The sequence below is a fragment of the Callospermophilus lateralis genome, chromosome 16, assembly GCF_048772815.1.
Source record: "Callospermophilus lateralis isolate mCalLat2 chromosome 16, mCalLat2.hap1, whole genome shotgun sequence".
NCBI classification, from domain to species: domain Eukaryota; kingdom Metazoa; phylum Chordata; class Mammalia; order Rodentia; family Sciuridae; genus Callospermophilus; species Callospermophilus lateralis.
The window spans coordinates 85,174,931-85,199,500 of record NC_135320.1 but is presented as its reverse complement, the minus strand read 5'-3'; the positions used below and the strand labels follow the sequence as shown (position 1 = coordinate 85,199,500).

Sequence of the window (24,570 nt, the reverse complement as noted above, 5' to 3'; positions counted from 1 at the left end):
ACAAGAAGGACACCTGCTTTTCAACCTGCCACACTTCTCCCTGCAGCTTTCTACAGAGGCTTCAAGGACAAACGCAGATCCAGAAATTATCAATTCAACTGAAACACAATTGCTTTCCTCGTCAGTTCTACACTAGGTGTTGGGGACAGAGAATTAAATACAGAAGGCACCCTGTCACTGAGGGAATCTTTACTCAAAGAGGACACATTCTCAGTCATCTAGTAGGTCCTACTGAGAGTAGCAGCAAGTTCAGAGTAAAGACAGGCTTGTGCAACATGGTGGAGGGGATGTGAGGTGAGGAGAATCAGGAGGGGTTTTGGATGATGTAACTACCAACCCTAGGAACTACAGATCTGCTGCAAGCAATCTGGCAAGGACTGAAATATACAGGAAAGCATAGTGACCTGTGCATACCACTCTGGGAAATTCTAAAAGCCATATTAACTTTTAAAATGGCATGTAAGCCAAGTGCAATAGCACATGCCTGTAATCCCAGTGACTTGGAAGGTTGAGGCAGGGAAATCTCAAGTTAGAGGCTGATTTCAACAACTAAGGGAGACCCTCAGGAACTTAGTGAACCCTGTCTCCAAATAAAAAATTAAAAAAGCATGTAGCTTAGTAGTAATGCACCCTGGGTTCAGTTTCCAAGCACTTACTAAATAAATAAATAGCAAATAAAAAGGGTATATGAGGAAAATAACAGGAGGGTCCATGAATTTTTTGTATTAGTAATATTGTTACACGGGATAACACCCCCAAGACTGCATGCCATTCTCCTTGCCCCCAACCCCCATTTTTCAAATCATCACACATGCTTGCATCCTTTTACAGTCCAATTTTCCATGACCATACTGCAAATCATCCAAGGGGCAATCACTGTCTTAGAGAAGAGGCACAGTCTCCACTGGAGTTGTATTACCGTATGATATGTGCCAACTGTCTCCACATTCTGAATCTAAGACTTTTACCTAGGGGGGTTTTAAATGAAGATCTCAGAACTTGAATGACAGCTATTAATTACAGCATCTACAGTATGTGAGGCCCCATACTGTAATTTTAAGGAGTTCTGTGTATGAACTCCTTAAAATGCTTGACAACCTAGGATGCAGTCACTATTATCACCATGCCAGTTTACAACCCAGGCAAAGTGAGTTGCCCACAGTGACACTGTAGTCAGAAGGCTGACCTGTGATTCTGATCCAGGCAGACCAGCTCAGACAGGCCAAACTCTGCATTTTTATTAACTAAGCCTCGATTCAGCCATAACGCAGAGATTCTTTTATTTCTAATGCTATGGCTAAAAGTTTTTCCAATACCTAAAATGCTTTATCAGGATATATATATCTACATGCATTCTTTATGATTTTTACATTAAATGTCTCTAAACTTCAGCAATACCTAAGACTACATCCAATTAAAAAGATTGCAACTGGATTTGAGAAATATTCCATTTTGCAAACTTTCTAATCAACAAGGATTCATCTTTATGTTGTATAGCACCCCTTCTAAGTGGTAAGGTTTAAGGAACACGGGGACATTTTTATGACTGATTCCTGACTTTCCCATATATATATCTACTCTTTGATCCTTTATAGAACATTAAACAAAAGCATTAGAGAAAGAAGTGACCAACATAAAAGTAGAAACCATTACTGCTTTTAAACACACAGCGGAGCATGATCAGACAAGGTGGGTGCATCCCACCACCGTCACTACTGCTAAGCACCAAGCAACTGCCCAGCAGTTACAGGTGAGTGACCCAAGACACCACTGATGCCTGTGTGATGTGCCAGCCTCTGTTCTCAGCTGCTCAACTGTATTCTCTCATTTAAGCCTCACACACATCCTATGAGGTAATAGGCATGCTACTGTTCCCATAGTGTAGATGGGAAACTGAGGGTTAGTGAAATATCACAAGCACAGCTACTAACTGGAGAGGTCTGGTCTGCCTGACTCCTAAGTGTATGCATTTTCATTCTAACTCTTTATGTATAGCTGGGAGACTGAGCATCCTATCCTCATTTCTAGGAGATCAACTGGGTAAAAACACTGGGTACATATACTTTTGGATACTAACAAGAGAATAGCAAAAAATAAATGTACAACTTGGTGACATTAAAAAGTTGGAGGTAAAAATTTAACCTTGATACTATATTGGTAACTAATGAGAAAAATGGGGATAGAATAACAGCTACTATTTGGATAGCCACTTATCAGTATGCAAAAATTTCCACATCAATCATTTAATGTAATTGTTACAATTCCATAGACATCCCCAGTTGAACATGAGTTACTTTTCCCTAAATCGCATTACCCATTTTAATTGGTTACATCACAATTTACTCAAAGGTAAATAAGAAAATAGATCCAACACCTATTTCTCTTGCCCTCAAATCTTCAAGAGCTCTTAAATGTACTCACTGTTAACCCTCACTGTAGTACTGTGAGTTCAGGCACTTCTGGTAGAAACACTGAGTCACAGGTTAGAGACATTTTTAAGGCCTCTGAGATAAACTCACACATTATCTTCCAAAAGAAATGTCCCTTCACAATGAAAAGTAAGAGGGGAAAATACAATCTGTACCATGTCAGAGCTATTTCAGTTTCTATAGTTGTGAGTTCAATAAAGGAGGTATGAACAGACTAAAACCTTCAAGCACTGGTATTCTCTATCATAGACCATCCCTCAAAAGTCACTTCAGGCTTTGACATCAAATCTATGCTTCCAACACATTTCAGGACTCTAAATAATTTATTATTACTGGGGACTGGATGCAAGGGTACTTTATCCCTGGGGATGTAGCTTTTTAATTTTTAATTTTGAGATAGGGCCTTGCCAAGTTGCCCAGGCTTTGTGATCTTCCTGCCTCAGTCTCCCAAGTGGCTGGGATCACAAGCACGTGCCATTGTGCCTGGCTAACCAATTTAATCTAAATGAGCCTTTGGCCACTTTTTATTTCACAAATAAGGATCAAAATAACATGTTATAAATACATTTCTTCCGATTATTGGTTGGGATTTTTATGAACTGGAATCTTTCTCAGGAAAGACGAGTAGTTTCTAGGTGCAATAGCTGACCTCTTACAGCAAGAGTTACTCAGAGGTAGTGTAGCAGAGTGCTGAGGCTCCGGGCCTCAATTTCCTCACCCGTAACATGGCATGATAACAGTATCAACCTGAAGGAGGCTGTGAAGGGCTGGGAACAGAGTGTGCTATTATGTTCATGACATTTGCTACCTCAATCACAATTTTGCATGTCAAATATTATTGTTACCACTCTACAGATGAGGAAAGACTCAAGTGACCTGATTAAAATCATATTGTCATGTATATCTGAAAAGAACAAATAAAAAATGTAAATCTTGAGTTAAAAAAATCATAAATCAATGAACTAATGGGACAAGGCTTCAAATTCAGGTTTGCATGGGTTTATCGTCACTGTTTTCTTGTCATGCCACCCATGTTGAAGCATCAGAAATTCTTAAAAAAGTTACAAATAAAATAATTATTTTTTTTACCAACAAAAAAATTGTTAGGAAAATTGTTTTAGAAAGCAATACACATTTTAAGAAGGCTTCAAACATAGAGGAAGAAAACATGGAGAGACGTATTGAGTGAACTTTATCTTAGACCTTAAACCAGGGTTTGGTAACCAACAAATGTACTCTTCTCAGAAACCCTGTCACACAATCTGCATCTGCTAACAAGCCTCTTTTCCTGGTGCTTGCTCTGCAAGGCATCTGTCACTGCTGTGAGTGGATGATCACAAGTGCCACTGTAGTCTTCTCCATGCTATTAAGCAGATGGCAGCGCTAAATCCAAGTGATGTAGTACATCCCCCGGTGGACGCTGTTTTCACACACTGCCATTACTCGACAATTCCTCAGTGATAGATCTCATGTATCCTCAGGAACATTGAGGGATGAGCCGACAGCAGCAGCTGACATATTGCCACTAGCCTGCCTCGCCCGTCGGTGCTCCCGGACATGCCTGGAGATCCAACACAGAATTCCTGTGGCCCGGCCAGCACTTCTGGTGCTCCCTACATTGAGAGCATGCTGATTCTTCATGTTCTTCTCCTTGCCTTCAAGTGAAGCAGAAAAACAAGGAGGGCAGCTGGTCATGAAGCCCACCTCTTCTCAACTGTGGGGCTTTGGTCAAGTACAAGTTCATCGCTTTCCTTAATTATAAAACTAAGGACTGACAGTCCTACCAAGGGACTGGGAAATTAAATAAAAGGACAGGCATGAGAGCACCTGGCGAGTACTCACAGATATTGGATTCCGTCAACACTTATCTCTTGAAAAAAAAAATCCCTTTCTTTTCCACAAGCCTAATTCTAAGGGATTCCCTGATGAAGCTACAAGGTTTCTTTGATGAATTCCAGGACAATGGAGTATCAAGTGTCATGGCGGGGGCACAGGGTGGTCCTCAAACTGATTTAGTAAGCTTTCAGGAGAAGCACCAGTCCCTCATCTGGGTGTGGTGTTCAACAAACCGCAGCATTCGTGGACCACTCTTAGGACCTCTGCCATCCATGTCTGAATATTACTCTCTATACTGACTTTCTTTAATTTTAATAAATTTACTATGATTCAGTTATTGCAATAATATTCATAAAATCACATACTTAAAAATGAAATTCACTTTTTCAATAAAAAGTCTGACATTTTAAAAGAAGTGACTTTGTACATCTAAAATCACATTGTGAGACAGCAGTGATGTGTGTACTGCTCTTTGGAACACACTGCCGTAGCAGGTTTGCCTGCAATCCCAGCAACTCAGGAGGCTGACAGGAAGATTGCAAGTTCAAGGTTAGCTTCAGCAACTTAGATTCTCAACACCTTGGTGAGACCCTATCTCAAAACAAAAAATAAATGAGATAGGGTCTCATTTATTTACCTCACCAGAGGTAAAGCATACCTGGGTGCAGTTCTAGTATCCTCACCTTGCCCACCCTGAACCCTTGCAAACAGAAGAAAAACACTAGCATAAAGGAAAGAAAGAGAAGCTTGAAGTCCATAGTGTCACTAAGTGTATAACTTGAGCAACTTGTTTACTCCGTATTTTCTCAAGAATAAAATGTGATATTAATATATACCTCATAGGGTTAAAATTAAAAGCAGAGGAGACACTTCATTCTTAAAGTGACTGATACATTACGGGAGATGGTCAGCGCAGGGTAATAATGACTGTTAACATTGGCTTGGGGCTGCTCCTTCGCTTTCCACCGTCAATCCTCAGCATCTCCTAAGCCCATCTGCAGAGTTCCTCATAACCTCAGTATCAGCACTCCACACCTCTGACAGTGGTTGGCTCCCTGTACCCACCCTCCCCAGGGACCGCATGCTGGCCTGGTCTGCCCTCAATACTAGTCCTCCCGAGTCATTAGACTGGATCCTGTCCATGGACATCCCCGGGTTCCTGGTTGTGAATTCCCTCGTACCCATGTTGTACTCGCACTTGAGCCAATCTGTCTCCTGTGTCAGGTCCCTACATCCCTCACAAGGGTACTAACAGAGTCTTCTTGCTATGCTTCCACAGCGTTATTGGAAGCTTTCTTCCTTAAAGCAACGAAGCGTCAGGTTTTCACCACTGACCTCCATTTTTACTTTCTACAGTTTTTCTACTGAGAAGGAATTTATAGGTCTATGGTATAATTCGGTGGTATTTCTGCTTTTTGACACTAACTAGTATTGTGTTAGAAATATGTTTGTTGATAGCTTATACGGCTCAGCTTGTGTCAAGAGGTTCCTTCAGCAGTTGTGCAGCCAGCTGCCAAAGATCCAGATGATCAGTTTATGTAAAAGTACATTTGATGGGCTAGGGATGCCCCTGTGGTACAGTGTGTGGTCGGAATGTGTGAAGCCCTGGGCTGGCTCACTAGAAGAGGGAAAAAAATTTGACTTGACAAAAATTTTACAAGGATGATTGACAAAACTTTTAATCTAGACCAAATCAATATATACTGCTTTTAAAAGTCCTAAACAGCTAATCCCTAATACAAAGAGTATTATTTTCCAAAAGACAGTTTTACTAATGTTTAAACGGTAACATCTTCAGTAAAACAATAGGTCATCACTTCCAAAGTAGAAAATCCCAATTATCTTCAGACCTCCATAGGTAAGCTCTTGAGAAGACCTAATTGGATCCACAGTGCTGCAGCTGCCAACAGAAACAGCCAAAAAGGAGAGAGCAGCACGTGGTGACACTGATCTCTGTCTCATTGCTCTCCTAGACTCGTCTGAAAGTACACCCAGAGTATTCTCAGCTACTGACAACTCTCATTACTCTATTCTATTTGTATAAAGGAACTTTATCCAAAAAATGGTGTTGCTTTGTCAAAAATCAAGTCAATGATTTTAAAATACAAAATTTTTCTTAAGAGGCTAATCAAACAAAAAACACAGACTCAAGTACTTTTCTGTTGTGTACTCTTGAGAAAGCTGTTAAAACTCTCAATTCTCAGTTTTCTCATATGGAAAAACCAGCCAGGCAGGGTCATTATGAAAACTTCAGATGACACATATAAAGGACATGAGATAGCTGGGCACTAAGTTCAACAAGTTTAATAAATTCTCCAACATAATAGCTATTATTCTAAATTATTTTTTCAGGAATTTAAAATATTTTCATGGGGTGAAGGGCTAGGGAGTGATATTGACCAAACTGTATTGTGTGCAAGTATAAATAGGGAACGAAAAATCCCTTCAGTATGTACAACTGTAACGGACCAATAAAAAATGTGCAAGTATAAATAGGGAACGAAAAATCCCTTCAGTATGTACAACTGTAATGGACCAATAAAAAATGTGGGGTGGGGGAGGAGAGAAAAAAAATAAACAACAAAAAAGTATTTTTCATGAAAACCACAGAGATTTAATTTAGAAGGACAACATCCTTAGAGATCCATGGAGCCCCAGAGTGCTAAGGGAAACACACGGTGTAGAAGTAAACCAGTCCAGAAGCTGATGAATCACATCCACATGCCCTCAGGGACGTTGGACACTTTCTTGAGAACCTTTTTTTTCTACTTACTTTATGATCATTATATGAGCCAAACACTGCTTTGGAGACTTTACAATTACTCAGAAACAGACTAAAATATTGTGAGAGTTCCTAGAAATACAAAGAAAACATCGAATGCAAACTAATGCCACCGAGTTTAGAATGAAATGGATGCATTTATAAGCCCTTTCCAGGTGTCAAAGCCATGCTATCATGAAGGTTCAGTCAGGAAGGAAGGCCAGGGCAGGGCCCTGAGGGCCGAGGACATTTATCACCTGCTCCTCCTTATCCACTGAAGCTGTGTATCCATAGGAAGTAGTCAATGACTATGTTTAAACCAGTGTGTATTAGAACAATTCCAATATTGTAAAGACCTTTATATTCATATTCACAGTAAGTGTGTCAATGTCTTGTTACTCACTAAATGTGTGAAATCAGATAAACAATGTTTTATTTTACACAACAATATCAACCATATCAAGGTCATTACAAAAATCAATGGAGAAATGCAACTGAACTATAGTAGATTTTTTATCATTCTGTTAAGACTGTCATCTGTATTCTAACACATGGCACTTGAAAATTTGGAGGAAAAAAAAAATCAAATTTGTAAAACCACCTGCAAGAAACTTTCTACAACATGCAGTGTCATATGATGATTAGAAAGTAGGAAATTTAAAAGTGATTTCTGGCTGAACATAGTGGCACAAGCCTATAATCCCAGCAACTCAGAAGGCTGAGGCAGGAGGATCACAAGTTTAAGAATAGACTGAGCAATTTAGCGAAATCCTGCCTCATAATAAAAAAAAAAAAAAAAGGGCTGGGGTGTAGCTCATTGGTAAAGCAGCCCTGGTTCAATCTCCAGAACCAAAAAAAAAAAAAAAAAAAAGTCATTTCGGAAAGGAACCCACTTCCACACTACAGGTAACAGACATCGGGGAGCCCTCCCCTGCTGTCAGGTGGGTTATCCTAACTCTCAGTTTATAGCAAAAACAGAGATGACCACATGTGTGGGGAGCAGCCCCCTGGTCTCACGCAGCCTTGAGAGTCACAGCATGCACGCTCTGTGTGGCCATCTGGCCTGAAATGGAAGCAGAAGCCAGAGGAGCTGTGGCAGGGGCAAGGCTGGGTCACACAGCTTCCAGTGCGCTACTGACGTCACCTGACTCACTTAGAGAAAGGACAGCAGCAAAGCACCTCCCAGACAATATGCTTTCCTAACTCTTTCAACTTCTGGGTCAACCCTCAAGTAGAAACCAGTAGCCAGGCTGGAGGGTAGCTCACTGGTACTGTGCTTATGTAGCATGCACAAGACCCAGGTTTAATCCTCAGCACCCCAAATAGCCCCCAAAAATAAAACAAAAAACTAATAGGTAAAGATTGTATGAACTGAAGCAAAAAGGTCAGATAGCTTGCCCCAAGTTAAAGTTGGGATCTGAAACCATGTCTGTGGAGTCTTAACCACTGTGGCAAAAAATACGTCTCCAGATGTTAATAATACACCTCTATGTGGAAGAAAAATATCTTTGAACTTGTAACTGTTCAGGGCCTATGTGCACTGCAGTGGCACTGTGACCTCTTGGAGTATAAAACAGCAGAATGGGAATCTGAAGACTGTGAACCCGAGTGGAGACTCTCCACCTCTCTGTACCCAGCAGGTCACCTGCCTACCGTGGGTGGATATGCCCAGCCTCGGGAGCACTCTGCTCTGCCAGAGTGCCAGAGGTGGGCTCATTCAACCCAGTCCTATCTAAGAGAAAATAGCAGCCACATCTGTCATTGAAAACTTTCTACTAGCCACATTTTAAAAACAGTAAAAATAAATGGGTAAAATTAATGTCTACATCCATTTAATGATGCATCTATCTTTTTCTTCACATGGAGTCTCTAGAATCTGGTGTGCTTTATACTTGCTACACATTGTATTCTGGGCCATATGCTGGGTGCCCACCTTCATGCTACTGGAACCCACAGGGGACAGTGCAGGGCCAACATCTGCTCAGTGCTGCCCTATAGCAGGCCACGTCAGGTGACTCCACAACAGCCTTGCCTCTAAAAGGTAGGACCAACTAGGAAGTCCTCAACTACACCAATGACATAGGAGGCACTTCCACATTGTGAACAAGGAGAATTATGAAAGTATGAGACCAATTTTATAGACAATGAGTGTCAAAATCAAGACTATAGATATCAAGCGTTACAGGGTATCACATGGTATTAACTACCGCATAACCCCCAGGACCGCATACTCCTTAGAGCAGGGGCAGGAAATGTTACCTGCTGAAAGGATCTAATATAAAGTGGGAAAAACAAAGCTCTTAATTTCACTAGTTTAGCCTACAACTTTAACATGTAGTGTGAATGAAATTCTATGTTTGATTAAGACAGTCCACGTCTGATAAGGCAAAACTTCCAGTTTGGGTTAAAGCATAATGCCTAAAAGACTTAAAAGCATCACAAAATATTAGGTACTTTAGTACCATATGAGGGAAATACAAGTAGGAGTTAGCTGCAGCAACTGAAATCAAAACTATGGTGAGGGGGAAAGGAGGCGAAGGAAAAGAGCACTCAAGAAAATGCTGGGGCAGACAGATTTGCACCACAGCTTGGCCTCGTGAGTTTTTATAAGCAACATGACCTCTCTTAACTTAATGACATGGAATGACATGTTCAGACTGAAGAGAGACAATTTACAGAAGCCCATGAAATAGTGCCAGTCACAAAGTAAACACCCCATGACTAAAGATGAGAGTGGTGCTGAATTCCTTGTTAGTGCCTACTCAAAAATACTAGGGATAATTTGCGAGGCAATTACACAGGTGAGCCACATTGAAATGAGGTCCTTAGGGGTGGATTCTAACCCAGTCCACTCTTTTTTTTTGTTTTTTTTTGAGATTAGAGTCTATCTTGCCCAGGTGGGTCTTAAACCCTCCTCCTTCCTGTCTCAGTCTCAGTCTCTCCAGCAGTTGGGACTACAGATGTGAGCCACCACCCCCAGTTTCTGACTGGAGTCCTTATAGGAGAACATGTGGATAATAGACACAGATGCTAGGAGTGCACACACAGAGGAAAGACCACATGAGGACACAGGGCAAAGGCAACTGTGTGTAAGCCAAGGAGAAAATCTCCAAAGAAACATACCTACCAACACTTTGATTTTGGACCTCTCAGCTCAAGAACCATGGGAAAATAAATCTGTTATTGAAGCCACCCAGACTTAGCAAAGTTTGTTACAGCAACACCAGCAAGCTAATAATACTACAGGAAGCCATTTCTTCACCCAGCTCCATAATGAGGGTACTTGCTTTCAGTTATCACACAGTTGTCTGGATCAAGCCGAGAGCACTACACAGAAGAGTTGTGTGCTGTGTGCTCACGGCCCGACAGACCTACTTCAGAGCTACTCCTTTGCTTATAAGCAAATGATTGCAAGGAAATTATGCAACTTAAAAAAAAAAGAGCAATGTCTATTGTACATATTACTTGGATTAATGAGCGAACAGAGTGTCCCGCCAACAGTGGTCTCTGTGCTGCTCATGCATGCAATGACCATGTGATTTCCTGCTCCTTCAGGTAGGAAAATCTGCAAGCCTGAAAAGATCAGTCTAAAATGGTAGATGAGGTATCATGCAGGGAACTTCTTCTAGTGAGTCTTTTCTGACACTTAAAGGTCTTATAATTTATAATGCACACGCTTCTTCACTGGTCTTAGCCCCTAGGCTCACCATCTGCCAGTCCAAGCTCTACAATGTCAGCTAGTTAATTTATCTAAATTCAAATCTAAGCACATCATTTGCTTGCATGTAACTCTTCAGGGCCTCTTATGACAGCCTTGAGTAGGGTACACTTCCCCTCTGGCCTCCTCTCACTCTCCCCACTCCTCCTGGGCCTCACATGCTCTAGGGAACATGCCTCCTTCTCCTTCCATGCATGCACAGTTTGATCATAATGAAATGACGAGTACTTCCCACATAGGACACTTCATTCCATGTCCCTATGCTGCCTAGACTTGCTCTGTGGAACTCGCTTCTATGTTTGTCTTTTGGGAACTTCTACTTCTCCTTCCACCTTCTCAGAGACATGCCCCCAAATTCCAAATCAGAATTCAGCATTGTCTTTTAATGGAAATACTAAATTTCTCCTCAGAACTTATGTACTGATTAGCATACTTTATTGCATTTAAATATCTGTACTTGTTTCCTACTAGCCAGTGAGCTTTTCAAGAATAAGGTCTTTGTCTTAATCTTTACACTCCAATCATCAAGCACATGCCTAACACAAAATGCACATTCAACAAATACTGACTGAATGAATGACCAAAGGAATGGGAATGGATGCTTATAATTAACCACGTTACCATATTATCACAGATTAAGTGAAAAGACCACAAGCTTTATAGGTCCAGTTTCCATTTGAGATTAGTTATTTATTTCCCTAGGCCCCGGTTCCTCATGTGCATTAATTCTTGCTATTGCCATTTGAATTCAACGAAACACTTCACATTCCATGCTTGAGAACAGGCCCCGAGTAAACGCGGCTCCGTCTTGTTCTCTGTTCGCTCACTGTTAACACTGTGGCGTCTCTCCTGGACAGATCGCGGCACTCATGGGGGCAAATGCTATAACCCTGGTTCTTTATGTCAAATACCAAAACACAAAAGACCACGAGGAACTATACTCCTGCCCTGCACATGCACTTCATTAAATGCTGCCCCTCAGCTTTCAGCTTCTCAACACAGATGACCCTTGTTACTGCACAGGAAAGGTCTGGAGCTCATGGGGGTCAAACTGAAATCAAATAAAGCACCAGCACAGCATCTGGAATTCACCAGGTCTTTAAACCACACGTACAGTTCAACCAATGACATGCACTTGAACCTGAAAGTCAGTGCAATGAATGCTAGAGGGACATGGGGACAGGCTAATGGAGAGCCTAATGATATACAAGGAAGGAGCCGGAATTAGGAAGGGGCTCTTGGAAGCCACAGAGAGTTAGTTACCTCTTCTCAGCTTTAGTCACAAGTCCTGGAACCCCTCTGTCATTCAGCCTCCTTGTCTACAGGCGTGAATATGCCTTACAGAACCACGGTCAGGAGTGCCATGTGCATGTGAACTAGACTCATCCTTTATGAAACTTAACAGTACCAGAAATGCACTTTGCACGTAGCATAGTTATGAAGGAGAATACTTGTTTTGCCAGGATATTTAGACAAAAATTCAAATACTTGTGAATACTTACGTTATTAAACAAAATCTGAGGATGACCTTGTAAGAGTACAAATCTTTAAGTTAAAAGATCTGACTTAGAATTTCATCTTTGCACTTACTGTGTGATTTTTAGCAAACGACCTAATTTAGTGCTCCTTTCCTCCTCTATACAGTGGGAGGAGCACCCCACCCTCTACAAAGGTGTTGGATACTCAGATACAATGCTGTGGGGAGTGTTTCCTTCAGTGCGCATGATGTGCCAGCCAAGGGGTTGCCAGGCCCCGGGGGGGGCTGCTAACCAGCACACTGCAGGGGGCAAATGTGATGCCAGACTTGCACCAGAAAGAGCAGCTGTCAGCCAAAGCCTGTCTCGAGGCTGTGGCATTATCCTAAGTTACAGAGGAAATGCTTTGTTGAGTGCAAAAACAAAAAAAACTATAAGTATCCCTGCCTGCTTGGGCATTACAGTGAACAAGTAAGAGAACCTGGGTGTTTCCAGCTTGAGTGCCATCAAGTAAGTTCAAATAGGAATTTTTCATTCATCAAAATAACCACATGGTCCATGTAATTTATATTTTGTAATAAGTGTAAACGAATATTTTGTATTATGTATGACTATCTTTGCCCTCCTCTCAGAATTGTAAATTTGAAGTAAAAGGTTTCTAGACATTTAGGAAAATGTTCTGCACAGAATAAACATTGGTTTCACCTACCAATGAACACACCAAGGGATGTCTCCAGGAGCGGCAACTACAAAACCTATTCTAATTCTGATGATACTTATTTCTGGGTAAATACTTCTTTATAAAAGCAATCAAAACATACTCACTAGGCACAAGGGGGATTGAAGTTGTTAGGAAACAGGAGCATTGCTGCTAAGAAATCAAAAAGTTCTATGACTAGGAAACAAAATGTTAGGCACCTTCATCTTCAGGCACAAAGACAGGACATTTCTACATTTCCCACATTACTTCAGCCTTAAGGCTGAAGAGTCACATCCTTTGAGGCTGTTCCTTCTCATCAGAATACACTGAACACTGAAGTCAAATTTTTATAATAAATAAATTTTATTTCCCAAGCAAGAATGCTTTCACAGAAAAGTAAATGTGGGTGGGTCAACACATGCTAGTTGGTAAACCAGACAGTGATTCTCTGATTATCAGAAATAAAAATAAAACACGGCAAGTCAAATCACCCTTACCAGCTGCCTGTCACACTGGCCCAGAGTACAGCCAGGTGGAGGGCACGTGTCTGTGGCACTGGTAGTGAGGACTGACTTACCTTTGAGCTGGTGCACTGTAGCTGTTATCATAAGAATCATAACTCTGCTCATCATATGCAGTGCTGTATCCATCATCATAGTCCTAAAACACAACAGAAGCACAAAGACATTCAAAGAACTTTCTGGAAAAATCATTATGCTTTTAGTTCATTTTATTAAACCAGCTAATGCATGTCTAATTTTAGTGCAAAGAATAATATAGGAATGACTTCAGCACAGATGGTAGAGTAAGAAGCTCCAAAGTACCAAAGCAAAGAGTTAAAAAAAAAAAAGTCAGGATCACCACCTTCAGGATGATGAAATCAATCATTAGACTGTATAGATTTAGGGAGCATTTTCTTTCTTTCTTTTTTTTTTTTTAAACAAATGGCTGAATGTTGGTGAGAACAGCAGTGAGCTTTATGATGCTCTAACCTGTGCCCCACTTGGAGGAGCCTTGTATACCCACAGGCTGGAGTGGCAGCAGTACGGAGGCCAGTGGAGGGTAGAACATGGAGCATGGCTGGAGCTCCTCCAAAGTGACACCCAGAGAACTGTCTTTATGGGACCCAACTCAGAGCTCACGCTGGGCAAAAAAGCCTACCTGCTAGGGGTATCTGAAGCAAACAGTCAGAGGCAATTGTTTTTAGATGTCGGCTGTCTATGGCAGTGAAGAAGAAGTGGAAAAGCAGGCTAATCCAAAAACTCAAAAGGAAAAGAGGGGAATGAAATATCCACACAGACTTTAAAAAGCTGTGCAATAATCCCAAGAATCTAGAAGGCCACATTCACACCCAGGGAAGACCTGACAATACCCAGAGGTCTCTCTCCTGACTGATGCTGAGATTCAGCACCAGCAGGAAATGAAGGCTGAGCCAGAGCCAGCTGCAGACTGAGTAGGGAGAACTGGGTACAAGGGCCAATGGATATCCACAGGCCCTTGGCAAAAAACAGGAAGTTTTTATGCATTTAATGAAATCTCCCTCCACTCAGCAGTTGTGCACTAAACTTCAGAGGCAATACGTGACAAAGATTTTACAGAATTGGTTTGGAGAAGGCATTAATGACAAAAATAATAAGAAACCCTGTAAGAACTTAATTTTAGAATGGATAAATTATATTGAACAGTTTTAAACAACAACAACAACAAAAACGAGATGTGAAGAAACATGAAAAAATGGTTTCTACAAAAAATTCAATAAAAATTGTCCCCCAAATGCTTGGACTGAATTTATGAGAATTTAATGTAGCTATCTTAAATTGAGAAAATTTATCACCTGCAGCAATGCTTTGAAAAAGATACTGAAGGGAGTCCTTTAAGGCAAAGGCAAGGTCAGTCAGCAGCTTAAACTGACGTGAAAAAACGAAGAATACTGGAAAAGGTAAATACTTAGGTAAGCAGAAAAGAGAATAGGAATGGATTTTTGATTATAATTCTTCTATCTTATTTAAAATACACCTGTATGAGGATATAACTGCATGACAGTACTAAAACAATTGCTGGAGAGAATGGAAGTGTACGGAAGCAAGCTTTCATGTAGTATTAAAAATTAAGTTGGTACAAAAGCCTAAAATCTGCATCATTCTATAAGTTCAGATGTAAATTATGATCCCCAATGTATGTTTAAGAAATAATCAGAAAACAAAAATTCAGAAAAGTAATAAGGGAAGTAAAGTGATGCAGTAAAAGAACAAAACAAATAAAAAAACAAAACAATAACTAGCATAAAAGAAAGCAACAGGTTACAAAAAGAAGACACAGAACACAAAGAGCAAGATGACAGATATAAATCCTATCTTATTGGTAATTACAGCAAATATATCTATATCTATGTATGTATATATATGGTATGTGTATGTATATATATATATATATATATATATATATATGATTAGATTAGCTAAAAGGCACGTGGAAAAAATTATCCAACTACACATTGCCTACAAAAGGCATGTTTTGAATTCAAAGATAAAAACAGGCTGAAAGAAGGAGAGTGGAAGAAGATATACGATGGAAATATTAACTTCCCAAAAGAGCTTGAGTAGCTATAATACTAAACATCAGACAGAATAGATATTAGGATAAAAATTGTCACTAAATTTTCTAAATGATAGAAAAGTTTACCCATCAAAAAGATAAAACAATTAGCACAGATATGTAATAACATAAGAGTATTAAAATGCATTAGGTAAAACCTAGTAATTCTGAATAACAACAGAAACAATCACAGCTGATAGGCATCTACAGAACGCTACACTCAATAAAGGCAGAATATGCATTCATCTCAATGGTACATGGAACATTCTTAAGGACAGACTATACATTTTTCCCATTTTCAAAATTTATAATAAACTAAATTTGTAAAATACAAGGTAGTATTGGCAGAAACATACAGATCAGTAGAATAAAATTCATAATTAAAAATATATAATATAAAATATATTTAAGCATGTGTACACTTTCCAGCAAAATGCCTTACATACATGAAGAGTCTATAAAGGAGAGCTGATCTTATTATTCATTCCAGTGCAGTGTCACCCATGCAGACCCCTCCCCTGGATTTCTCTACAGGTCACAGATGAATATTTGCACCCACTGCTGCAAGGGTACCAGCCAAATGACTAGTTTTGAGGGATTACCTTACTTTGTTTCAAAGTTTTAAAAAAAATTTAGCTGAGATACAATAATTATATATATTTTAGGATACATTGTAAATATTCAATATATGTTTGAGGAGATGGACATGCTAATTGTCCTGATTTGAACATCACACATATTCTCTTTAAGAAGCATTTATTAAGTAAATAATAGACATTAACTTATTATTTGCTTTAGGAAAACATAAATATCTAAACAGAAAGTTAAACTGTAATCCTTCCAATTTTATAAAACAAATACTAATGTGAAGGGGTAGTGCTATCTTTGTAGGATTAAGACATAATTTATAACTGATGCCCATATGTTAAATATATTTTATAGCAAAATGTAAACATAAATTCTGACAAATTAATAAAATTAAAGAAAGTTGGCATCTCCTACAAAAGGAAAATTACTATTAAAAAAAAAAATGAAGTACTCATGTAGCACCCTCACCAGTTTCTGGCAGTCAGACCCTGGATGGAAAGCTTCTACACAGTCAGTAAATTCTCTGGCATGAGATGGGGTGGGACAGAGATAACAGACAACTAAAGAGAAAACTCTAATTCAACATGTCAAAGGTAAGCACTGAGGTGGGACACACCAGCCTGGTTGGGGGAAAAGGGACACGGGAAGAAAATTTCCTAGAAATGTCAATGCTAGAGTTTAGTTCAAAGTACAGAAAGCAAAAGCCGCAGGGGGAAAGTCATTAAAGATCAAAGTTAGGCAGAAGGAAGAGCAGGTATGAAACACGGTGGTACAGAGCAAACCCTTCTCAAACATGGAGGTACACAGCTTGTCATAGGTATGTGGTGAGACGCAAGTGGACGAGAGGAGGAAGAAGAGAAACCACAGACAATGCCATGAAGGACCAATTAAAGAAGGCAGGTCTGGATTCTCAACGACATAATTCACTTGTGTTTTAGAAATTTCTCAATGGTATGTGGGCCTGGAGCAGAAAGGGCGTCTAGAAGGCAAACTTCCAATGAGGTCACTGAATCTAGCATTCAGGCTGGCAAAGTGTGTAGATGACGGCTTCTTTAGTAATTTGTTGGTAGTTTGCAAATATGCTTATTAAAAGAAATAAGACTGTAAATGCTTAGAATTTCAAAAATTCATTAAAATACTAAGCACTACATGATTTTAACTCTACAGTTACATCATTTATTATCTGCTCAATGAATCTGCTATAATGCTAACAATTTGTTTAAAATTTTGATTTAAGTCACTGACTTACTAACTTCAGTATTTTATATTGAAAGTATTTTTTTAAATTTATTTACTTCAGTTTATTGATTACTTGTGAACAGATATAGACACTTGTTGAATTTGCTTTTTTGTTTGTTTTTTAGTTGTAGTTGGACACAGTACCCTTTTATTTTTATGTGGTGCTGAGGATCGAAGCCAGCATCCTGGCACGTGCTAGGTGAGTGCTCTACCGCTGAGCCACAACTACAGTCCCTGAAAGTATTTTTTATTAAAAGATTAATCTGCAGTTTTCACCAGATTTCTTTCATCATGATTTTGAAGTTGGATTGGCCATGGGGGGTGAATATTTCGCAATCCCTTCCATTATAACAAGTATTATTTGTTCAAAGGACAACACAGGAGAAATTTAGGGAAGCACTAAGAAGACTGTGAAAGGAGAAAATGGAACAAAAGCTAGCTGACTGCAGGGGATGGAGGAAGTTTTTCTTGACTTTCTACTGTTGTTATGGCAAGGCAGGAGATGAAGTCACTGGCTGAGAACAGGGCAAGACTAAGAGAAGTGTAGGAACCTGGTATTTACCTTATAGGAGCCAGGAGAAAAAGAGCGGATACTTTGAGCATAGAGCAACAAGTTCAGACTCCACTGTGGTAGATGAGCTGGAGGGATGTTCAGAGGGGGAAGCACCAGATGGCCAATATGCCAGTTGGGATGCCATGGTGGTCCAAGGGAGAAGCTCTGAGGACACTAATGAGCCTGATAATCCCAAATGAAACTAATGATTCACCTTGGGCATGAAGAGGAAGGGATGGGTGTGAGAGATTTAGGAGGTAAAAAGTAGAGTTTGGGGCTGGCTGGAAGGATAGTGGGCTGGTGAGGCAGCAAGAGCTGGTTCTGTGCTTACAGAAGGGCCTCGGTTGTGCCATGAATCCTGAGCAGTGCCTTGCTCACGGGTTCAAGACACTGTTCCAGAAGTGCAGGGGGCAGGTGGTGGCAAAAAGGACTGCCTGCATCCTGACAGCAAGGCAGCTCTGTAGGCGTCTTCCAGAGGAACCTGAGTGGGCAGCTTACCATAAATGACATGCCCGGTTTCCTGTTTCCATCACGTGAGGGATGGCTAGAGCTCTGAAGAAGCAAAAACCCCAAAATCCTCAGGACAGAGGAGGAGGAGGACTGGGTGGAGAGGACACCGTGAAGACAGGCGTGCAGTCTTACTGTGCATGATCAGACACACACACTGCCTCCTGGGAGGTGGGCCACAAGCCAGCCAGGTGCACACAGCACGGGAAGGCAAAACGTGTGTCAGGACCACTGCTGGCATCATGCAGGTGCCACAGCCTGTCTGGGGGCACTAAGAAGCTATGACAGAACTGAAGGTTCTCATTTGAGCTTCATCCCTGAAAATCCACTAGCCAGACAGGGCAAGTACCGCGGGAAGCAGCACGTGAACTGAAGAGGCACAGGCCACCTGGCAAAAAGGAAGCTGACTCGTATGACAGGTAGACGGGTCACCACATCAAAACCAGGAGTTCTCTAAGAGAACACATGGAAATGTGAGAAGCGACACTAGATTTTCAGTGTAAAGAAAATCTTTTAGCCTACTGGAGCAGTGGCAGCAGTGAAATGAAGGCAGTTCCCCATCCAGGCTCTAGCAGGCTTCTTGAAGAATAGATTCTAAACTTAGATGAGTTTTTGAACTAAACCTTTAACATCCCCTTCTATACTGTATTTTATTATTTCACTTGGTTATATGTTAAATTATAACAATACTCTCACTATTTTTTAAAATTCCTCCATTAGCCATGGAAGAATCTAAAGAGGAATTTTTAAAATGTTATTATATAAATAAGAAAAAATCGTCTCTTTTGTTCCTGACTACCCAGGGCCCATGTCAGCTCTGCTGCCTGCATGCCACGACACATCACCTTGCACAAGCCCTGGACAGCTATGAGTGCCGCGACCCACCTCTTTTGCACCTCTCTGCCCTCCCTCATCCTCTTATTGGTCAGCCAACCAGACTCATGGTTGAATCAGTCCCCTTCTTTGTGCCCACCTAATAACTGGCAATGTGCATTCCATGGCACCTGCAGTTATTTTATGCGTTGTTTCCATCTCACTACTCCAGGTCCTTAAGCAGGTAGGGACCAGACTGCGCTCTTCTGTCTGGCACACAGGAAGCACATAGTCATGTCTCTTGAATGAATGAAGAGAAAAACTAATTAACAACCCAATGGCAGGAAATAATTCTTGGAGATGATTGTGAAGTAAGGAGCTACTACACAAGAGCAGCACTTATTAAAATACTGTACATTTTGGTAAGGAGATCTCTCCTATGAAACATTAAATATCAATCTTACATTCTCTTCCCAGAGGAAAAAAATTTCCCTGCGGAACTCTGTGTTTGTTCTCTTTCTGAAAATCAACAACATTATTAAAAGTAGTGAATAACCAGATGTGGTGGAGCACGCCTATAATCCCAGCGGCTCAGGAAGCTGAGGCAGGAGAATCGCAAGTTCAAAGCCAGACTAAGGCAAAAGCAAGGAGCTAAGCAACTCAATGAGACCCTGTCTTTAAATAAAATACAAAATAGGGCTGGGGATGTGGCTCAGTGATTGGGTGCTCCTGAGTTCAGTCCCCAGTAACCCCCGCCCCCCAAAAAACTGAATAGCAAGATGTAGTGGCGCACACCTGTAACCCCAGCGACCCAGAAGGCCAAGGTAGAATGATCATAAGTTGCTGACCAGCCTAGGCAAATAAGCAAGACCTAAAGAAAGAAAACTTTGTTGTAAAGTGCCCTGGGTTCCATCCCTAATACTACTCCTCTATGCTGCCACACACAAAAATATAGAATACACGTGCACTAGTAATTAGTACTATGGGTTCTCGCCTTATTACAAGGACCAAGCTTAAGAGGAAGCTACATGTCTAAGTTTTCAGCTTAGAAATGAAACTGAACTGGCAGTGGTGACCTGGACAGAGGGCGGATGCCATGCTACAGGAAGGGCAGACATGTTCTAACCCAGGCAGAGTCTTCAGGTGCCATCCCTGACCGTAAAACTGAAACCAGTCCATGACCAGAGAAATTTTGGATTGAAAAGAAGAGCTCTTCTGAGATGAAGGAAATAGCGTGACCTATTTAATTCTATTTTAGTCACAAGAAAAATCAAGCACAATAACAAAACTAAGGAAAAATCATTTTCATGTATTTTAAAGTCATATATAAAAATGTGATTTCGGTGTTGAATACTTTTAAAAAGAGGTAATCATGCTATGTGATATAAAACTTCACCTTAATTAGGGTAATAAGTGGTTATTTCAAAATGTAGTAAGTTTTCATATACAATACACTGTTAAAAGCTTAGTTAAGTCTTACAAGTATTATTTTTAGTTTACAAAACAAAAAGCTAAAAAAGCTTTCAGAAATTTATTTTAGCTGGGGTTCTGTGTAATATCATCTTTGTCAATGTAGTATAAATTATGAATATCATTAGTGACTATAAACATATACACCAAGCTATTTTAATAATTAAAAATCATCCATTAATTATTCTAAGTAAGAACTCTTTCCCATGTCACTCTAATTCAACATGGTTTATTTTATTGAATCATATGCCCAGGAGCTTATTATGGCTGTTAGGAATGTACTAGTGGCTTCTGAACGAATGTCACTGCTTCACATCATTCTTTGGAGTAGGTGACAGTAGCCTAAGTCCAACTCTGCCACTTACTAGCTGCATAACTTTGAGAAAGGTCACTAACCTCTCTAAACCACAATTTTACAATTTCAAAATGGGAATCAAAATGTTATGTTTCAAATGGTTGTGGGAAGATCAACAGACAAGAAAGAGTAAACAATTTCTTCAGCTGTGTCTAATCTTCTATTATACTCATCTATTTAGTTTTCTTTTTTCTTAATTTTTCAGTTCAAAATGTCTGCCTTTTTTCTTTTATCATACTGAGAATTGAACCTAGGGGCACTTTACCATTAAGCTACATCCCAAGAACTTTTTATTTTTTTTGTTTGGAAATAGGGTATTTTGTCAGGTTCCTGAGGTTGGACTCAAACTTGAGATCCTCCTGCTTTAACCTCTGGAGAAAATGTTTAATTTTTTTCTATATTTTATAATTCTCTACTTAAATAATCTATCCTATGTTAACTTTCTTACTTATGATATGCACAGTTAAAAAGATTATTTACTATCTGATTCTACTACGGCTTTCTATTCTTTTTCTTTTATTTGTCATAGTGATTTCTTACATGCCTATAATTTTGGATTATTTAAAACTATGCATGAAATTATTTTGAGATCCATGTAGTTGTATTTCACTAGAGTGAATTTATATGTATTTTCTGAGTATCAGATAAATCAACAATTCCAGACTACCTCTCATCCCACACAGAACAGAGAGATGGAGCAGATGAGTGGCTTCCTCTGAGAGTATAGCATTTTGGGTTCCAACCCTAAGCCTAGGGACATCAGCCACTTATACCAAACTTGCTGGACCTTAAAGCTCATTTTTCTTTTCCACTTTCCCGAGCTCTAAATTTCTTTCAAGACTATCTTCAGCTTCTCTGCTACCTTCTTTAGGAACTGAGAGACCCATAGCCACCTTTCTCACTCAGGGTTCAAAAAGAGAAACAAGCCTGATGTCCAAAGGCAGCCCTGTGTATAAAATGAGAGTATCTGGTCTACCAGAAAAATTTTTTTACTTACAAAGTGATCATTTTGTCAACTTTCTTATTCAAGCATAAAATAAGTCGGAAACAGGTATGAACGTGAAGCTCACAGCTTAAGAGATTTTCACCAAGTGAGCATGGCTGGTTACCACCAGGTGTGACTAGCACCAGGATCAAGAATAGACCTTTGACAGGCCCCATAGCACTTCCTGCATCTTTCCTGTTAACATCTGCTCCCAAAAGTAAGCACTATCCTGCCAATAGCACTGGTGAGTTCTACTTGCTTTTCAGTTTCATGTAAATGGAACCAGAGTGTCCACTGTTCCGTTGTCAGCTCTCTCTCATTCAACCTTGTTTGTGGGATCCATACATGCTATTACATACAGAAACAACTGCTTTTTCCTCACTGCTTTAAAACTTGCTGTCTGTGATGTTTTATATCCCTTCTACTATTGAAAGACATTTTGCCCCGACACATGTGCAGCTCTGCGAGGCCCTGGGAAAGGGTGTGCTGGCCTGTAAGAGATGGCGGCAGACACTCTGCCCAAGTGCTATGTGAACTGGTTTTCTTACTTAGTGTAGGGAGAGCCTCCTGGGCTTTTCCCCAGCCAAATCCTCTCTTCATACAGATTAAAATCCTCTCTCCAGTACCAGCCCTTCTGTCAGGTGGGGTGTGAATAGTCCCTGATGTCATGCTTTTCACATGCCAACATCTGAGGACCAGTAAGGATTCTCCCTGAAAGACAGAGCTCCACTGGTAAACAAAATTAGATTTCTGGTTTCACTTTTTAAATATTTTTGTTGCATTAGGAATCGAACCCAGGGTCTCACACATGCTAGATAAGCAATCTACCTCCAAGCTACACCCCAGCATGCAGAATTAGATTGCTGAGCCAATGATATCAAAAATATTCCTTTATTACTTTCATGGGTTAGGTACTATTCTAAGTGCTTTCCATACGTCAATTCATTTAACTTCATAACAACCCCATGAGATGAGCACTGATGTTCCCATTTCTAGACTAGAAACTGAGGCACTGAACAGTTATGCAATTTGATTGAGGTTATACAGCAATTAAAGGCAGGGCAAAGACTTGAGAAGAGTCAGTGTGGCTCTCCAATCTGCCCGTTACCACCAGGAACAGCCTGTCTACATGGAGCAGACTCAGGCCTGTGCTGCAGTGACTTCCGCGTCGTGCCAAGCCACGAAGACACACTGCTGGCCAGCCGGCCTTCCACACTACTGCACAACCCAGCGAGGTGCCTGCATCTTACTGCTTCATTTTACTTTGTTCACTTTAAACCACAATAGTCCCTAAGGATCTTTTAAGAGTCCATGTCCTTTTATGTACCTCACACTCCAATCTACCTATAAATAAATAAAAATAAATGTGTAAGGATAAAGATGATAATGTCTCATCAATAATTTACAACTACCAACATTCTCCTGGTTGGCTGCAGTGCAGCAGAGCCTTCCATGGGTGTGCACCTGTGAGTGTCCACGGGGGACATCCCACCAGCCCTTTCTGCCTCAGTGCCACAGTCCTCTCACCTGCTGGGTTCAATGGCACATGTTCTTTGGTCCCTCTAAGTATTCTTTGCAAATAACTCAATGACATGGGTTCTTATCTTGAAGGTTCAGTGGGTTCTGCCTCTGTATGGAGACATCTAACACTTGAGTTCTTCTTATACATTGGGCCTTGCAGATAAAAAGACACACCCTGTACCATCAATGACTTAAAATCCAAGGGGAAATGATGAGACAAGGAGTAACTACATTGTTCTAAGACAAGTACTCTGAAGAAGACATGTACACCTGGATCCAGAAAATGGACCACCCACCTAAAATTGACAGGGGGCTCTTCAGAGGATCCAGAGGAAGGGGGAAGACCATGGCAGGAGACCACATATGTCACCACGTTAGCATAAGAATTATTTTGAGCTGAGGGCAAATGAGAACAAAAAGATCTGAGCAAACCTCTCTGCCCTACCCCATCTGGAAGTTAGACATGAGTCTAGTCTACATGTGTCCCTTCTCTCTCTATCAGCAGGGACACAGGTTGATCACTAAAGACAACTCAGAGCCTTTTGAGCCTGAGATGGCACCAGAGGAATTTACATCACTCTACTCCCACTTATTTGCCTTGCCCCAAGTTGCTGCTCTCAAGACTCGATGTCCTTCTCTTTTGTCTGGTTGCTTCCTAAAAATGCACTGTTGCTTATTGAAGTGCTGTATATAAGCCACCTCTTCAACAGCTGCTCATTCCCTGGGTATTTCCTATGGAGACAAGAAGACATGCTACTGAAGTCGACTGCTCTTCTTTAGTTACATAGGTCCACCCCCCGCTAAGAACGCAGGGCAGGGTGGGGGGGGCGATCTTTCCCCCCCTGACTCTGTTCCTCTCCAGACTCTGTTTCACTTGAGGTCAGAGACTGAGTTCTATGAAACTACTTAAATGCAAAAGAAAACTGATGAAATCAGGATGCCTGGTTCCTGCAGAAAACCACTAATCTAGAGGTTCTCAAGTGCCCCTGCATGCCCAGGTCTGACTTACCTGATGGATGCGAGCC

General features: G+C 40.6%; 1 protein-coding gene across 1 annotated transcript in view; it reads right to left on the bottom strand.

The window, feature by feature from the left end:
* Window positions 1-24,570, bottom strand: part of Khdrbs3 (KH RNA binding domain containing, signal transduction associated 3) — a 160,238-nt gene that overhangs the window by 29,199 nt on the left and 106,469 nt on the right. The window contains exon 7 of the mRNA XM_076835960.2: window positions 13,497-13,579. Coding sequence (XP_076692075.1) covers window positions 13,497-13,579 — 83 coding nt within the window. The remainder of the gene's footprint in view (window positions 1-13,496; window positions 13,580-24,570) is intronic.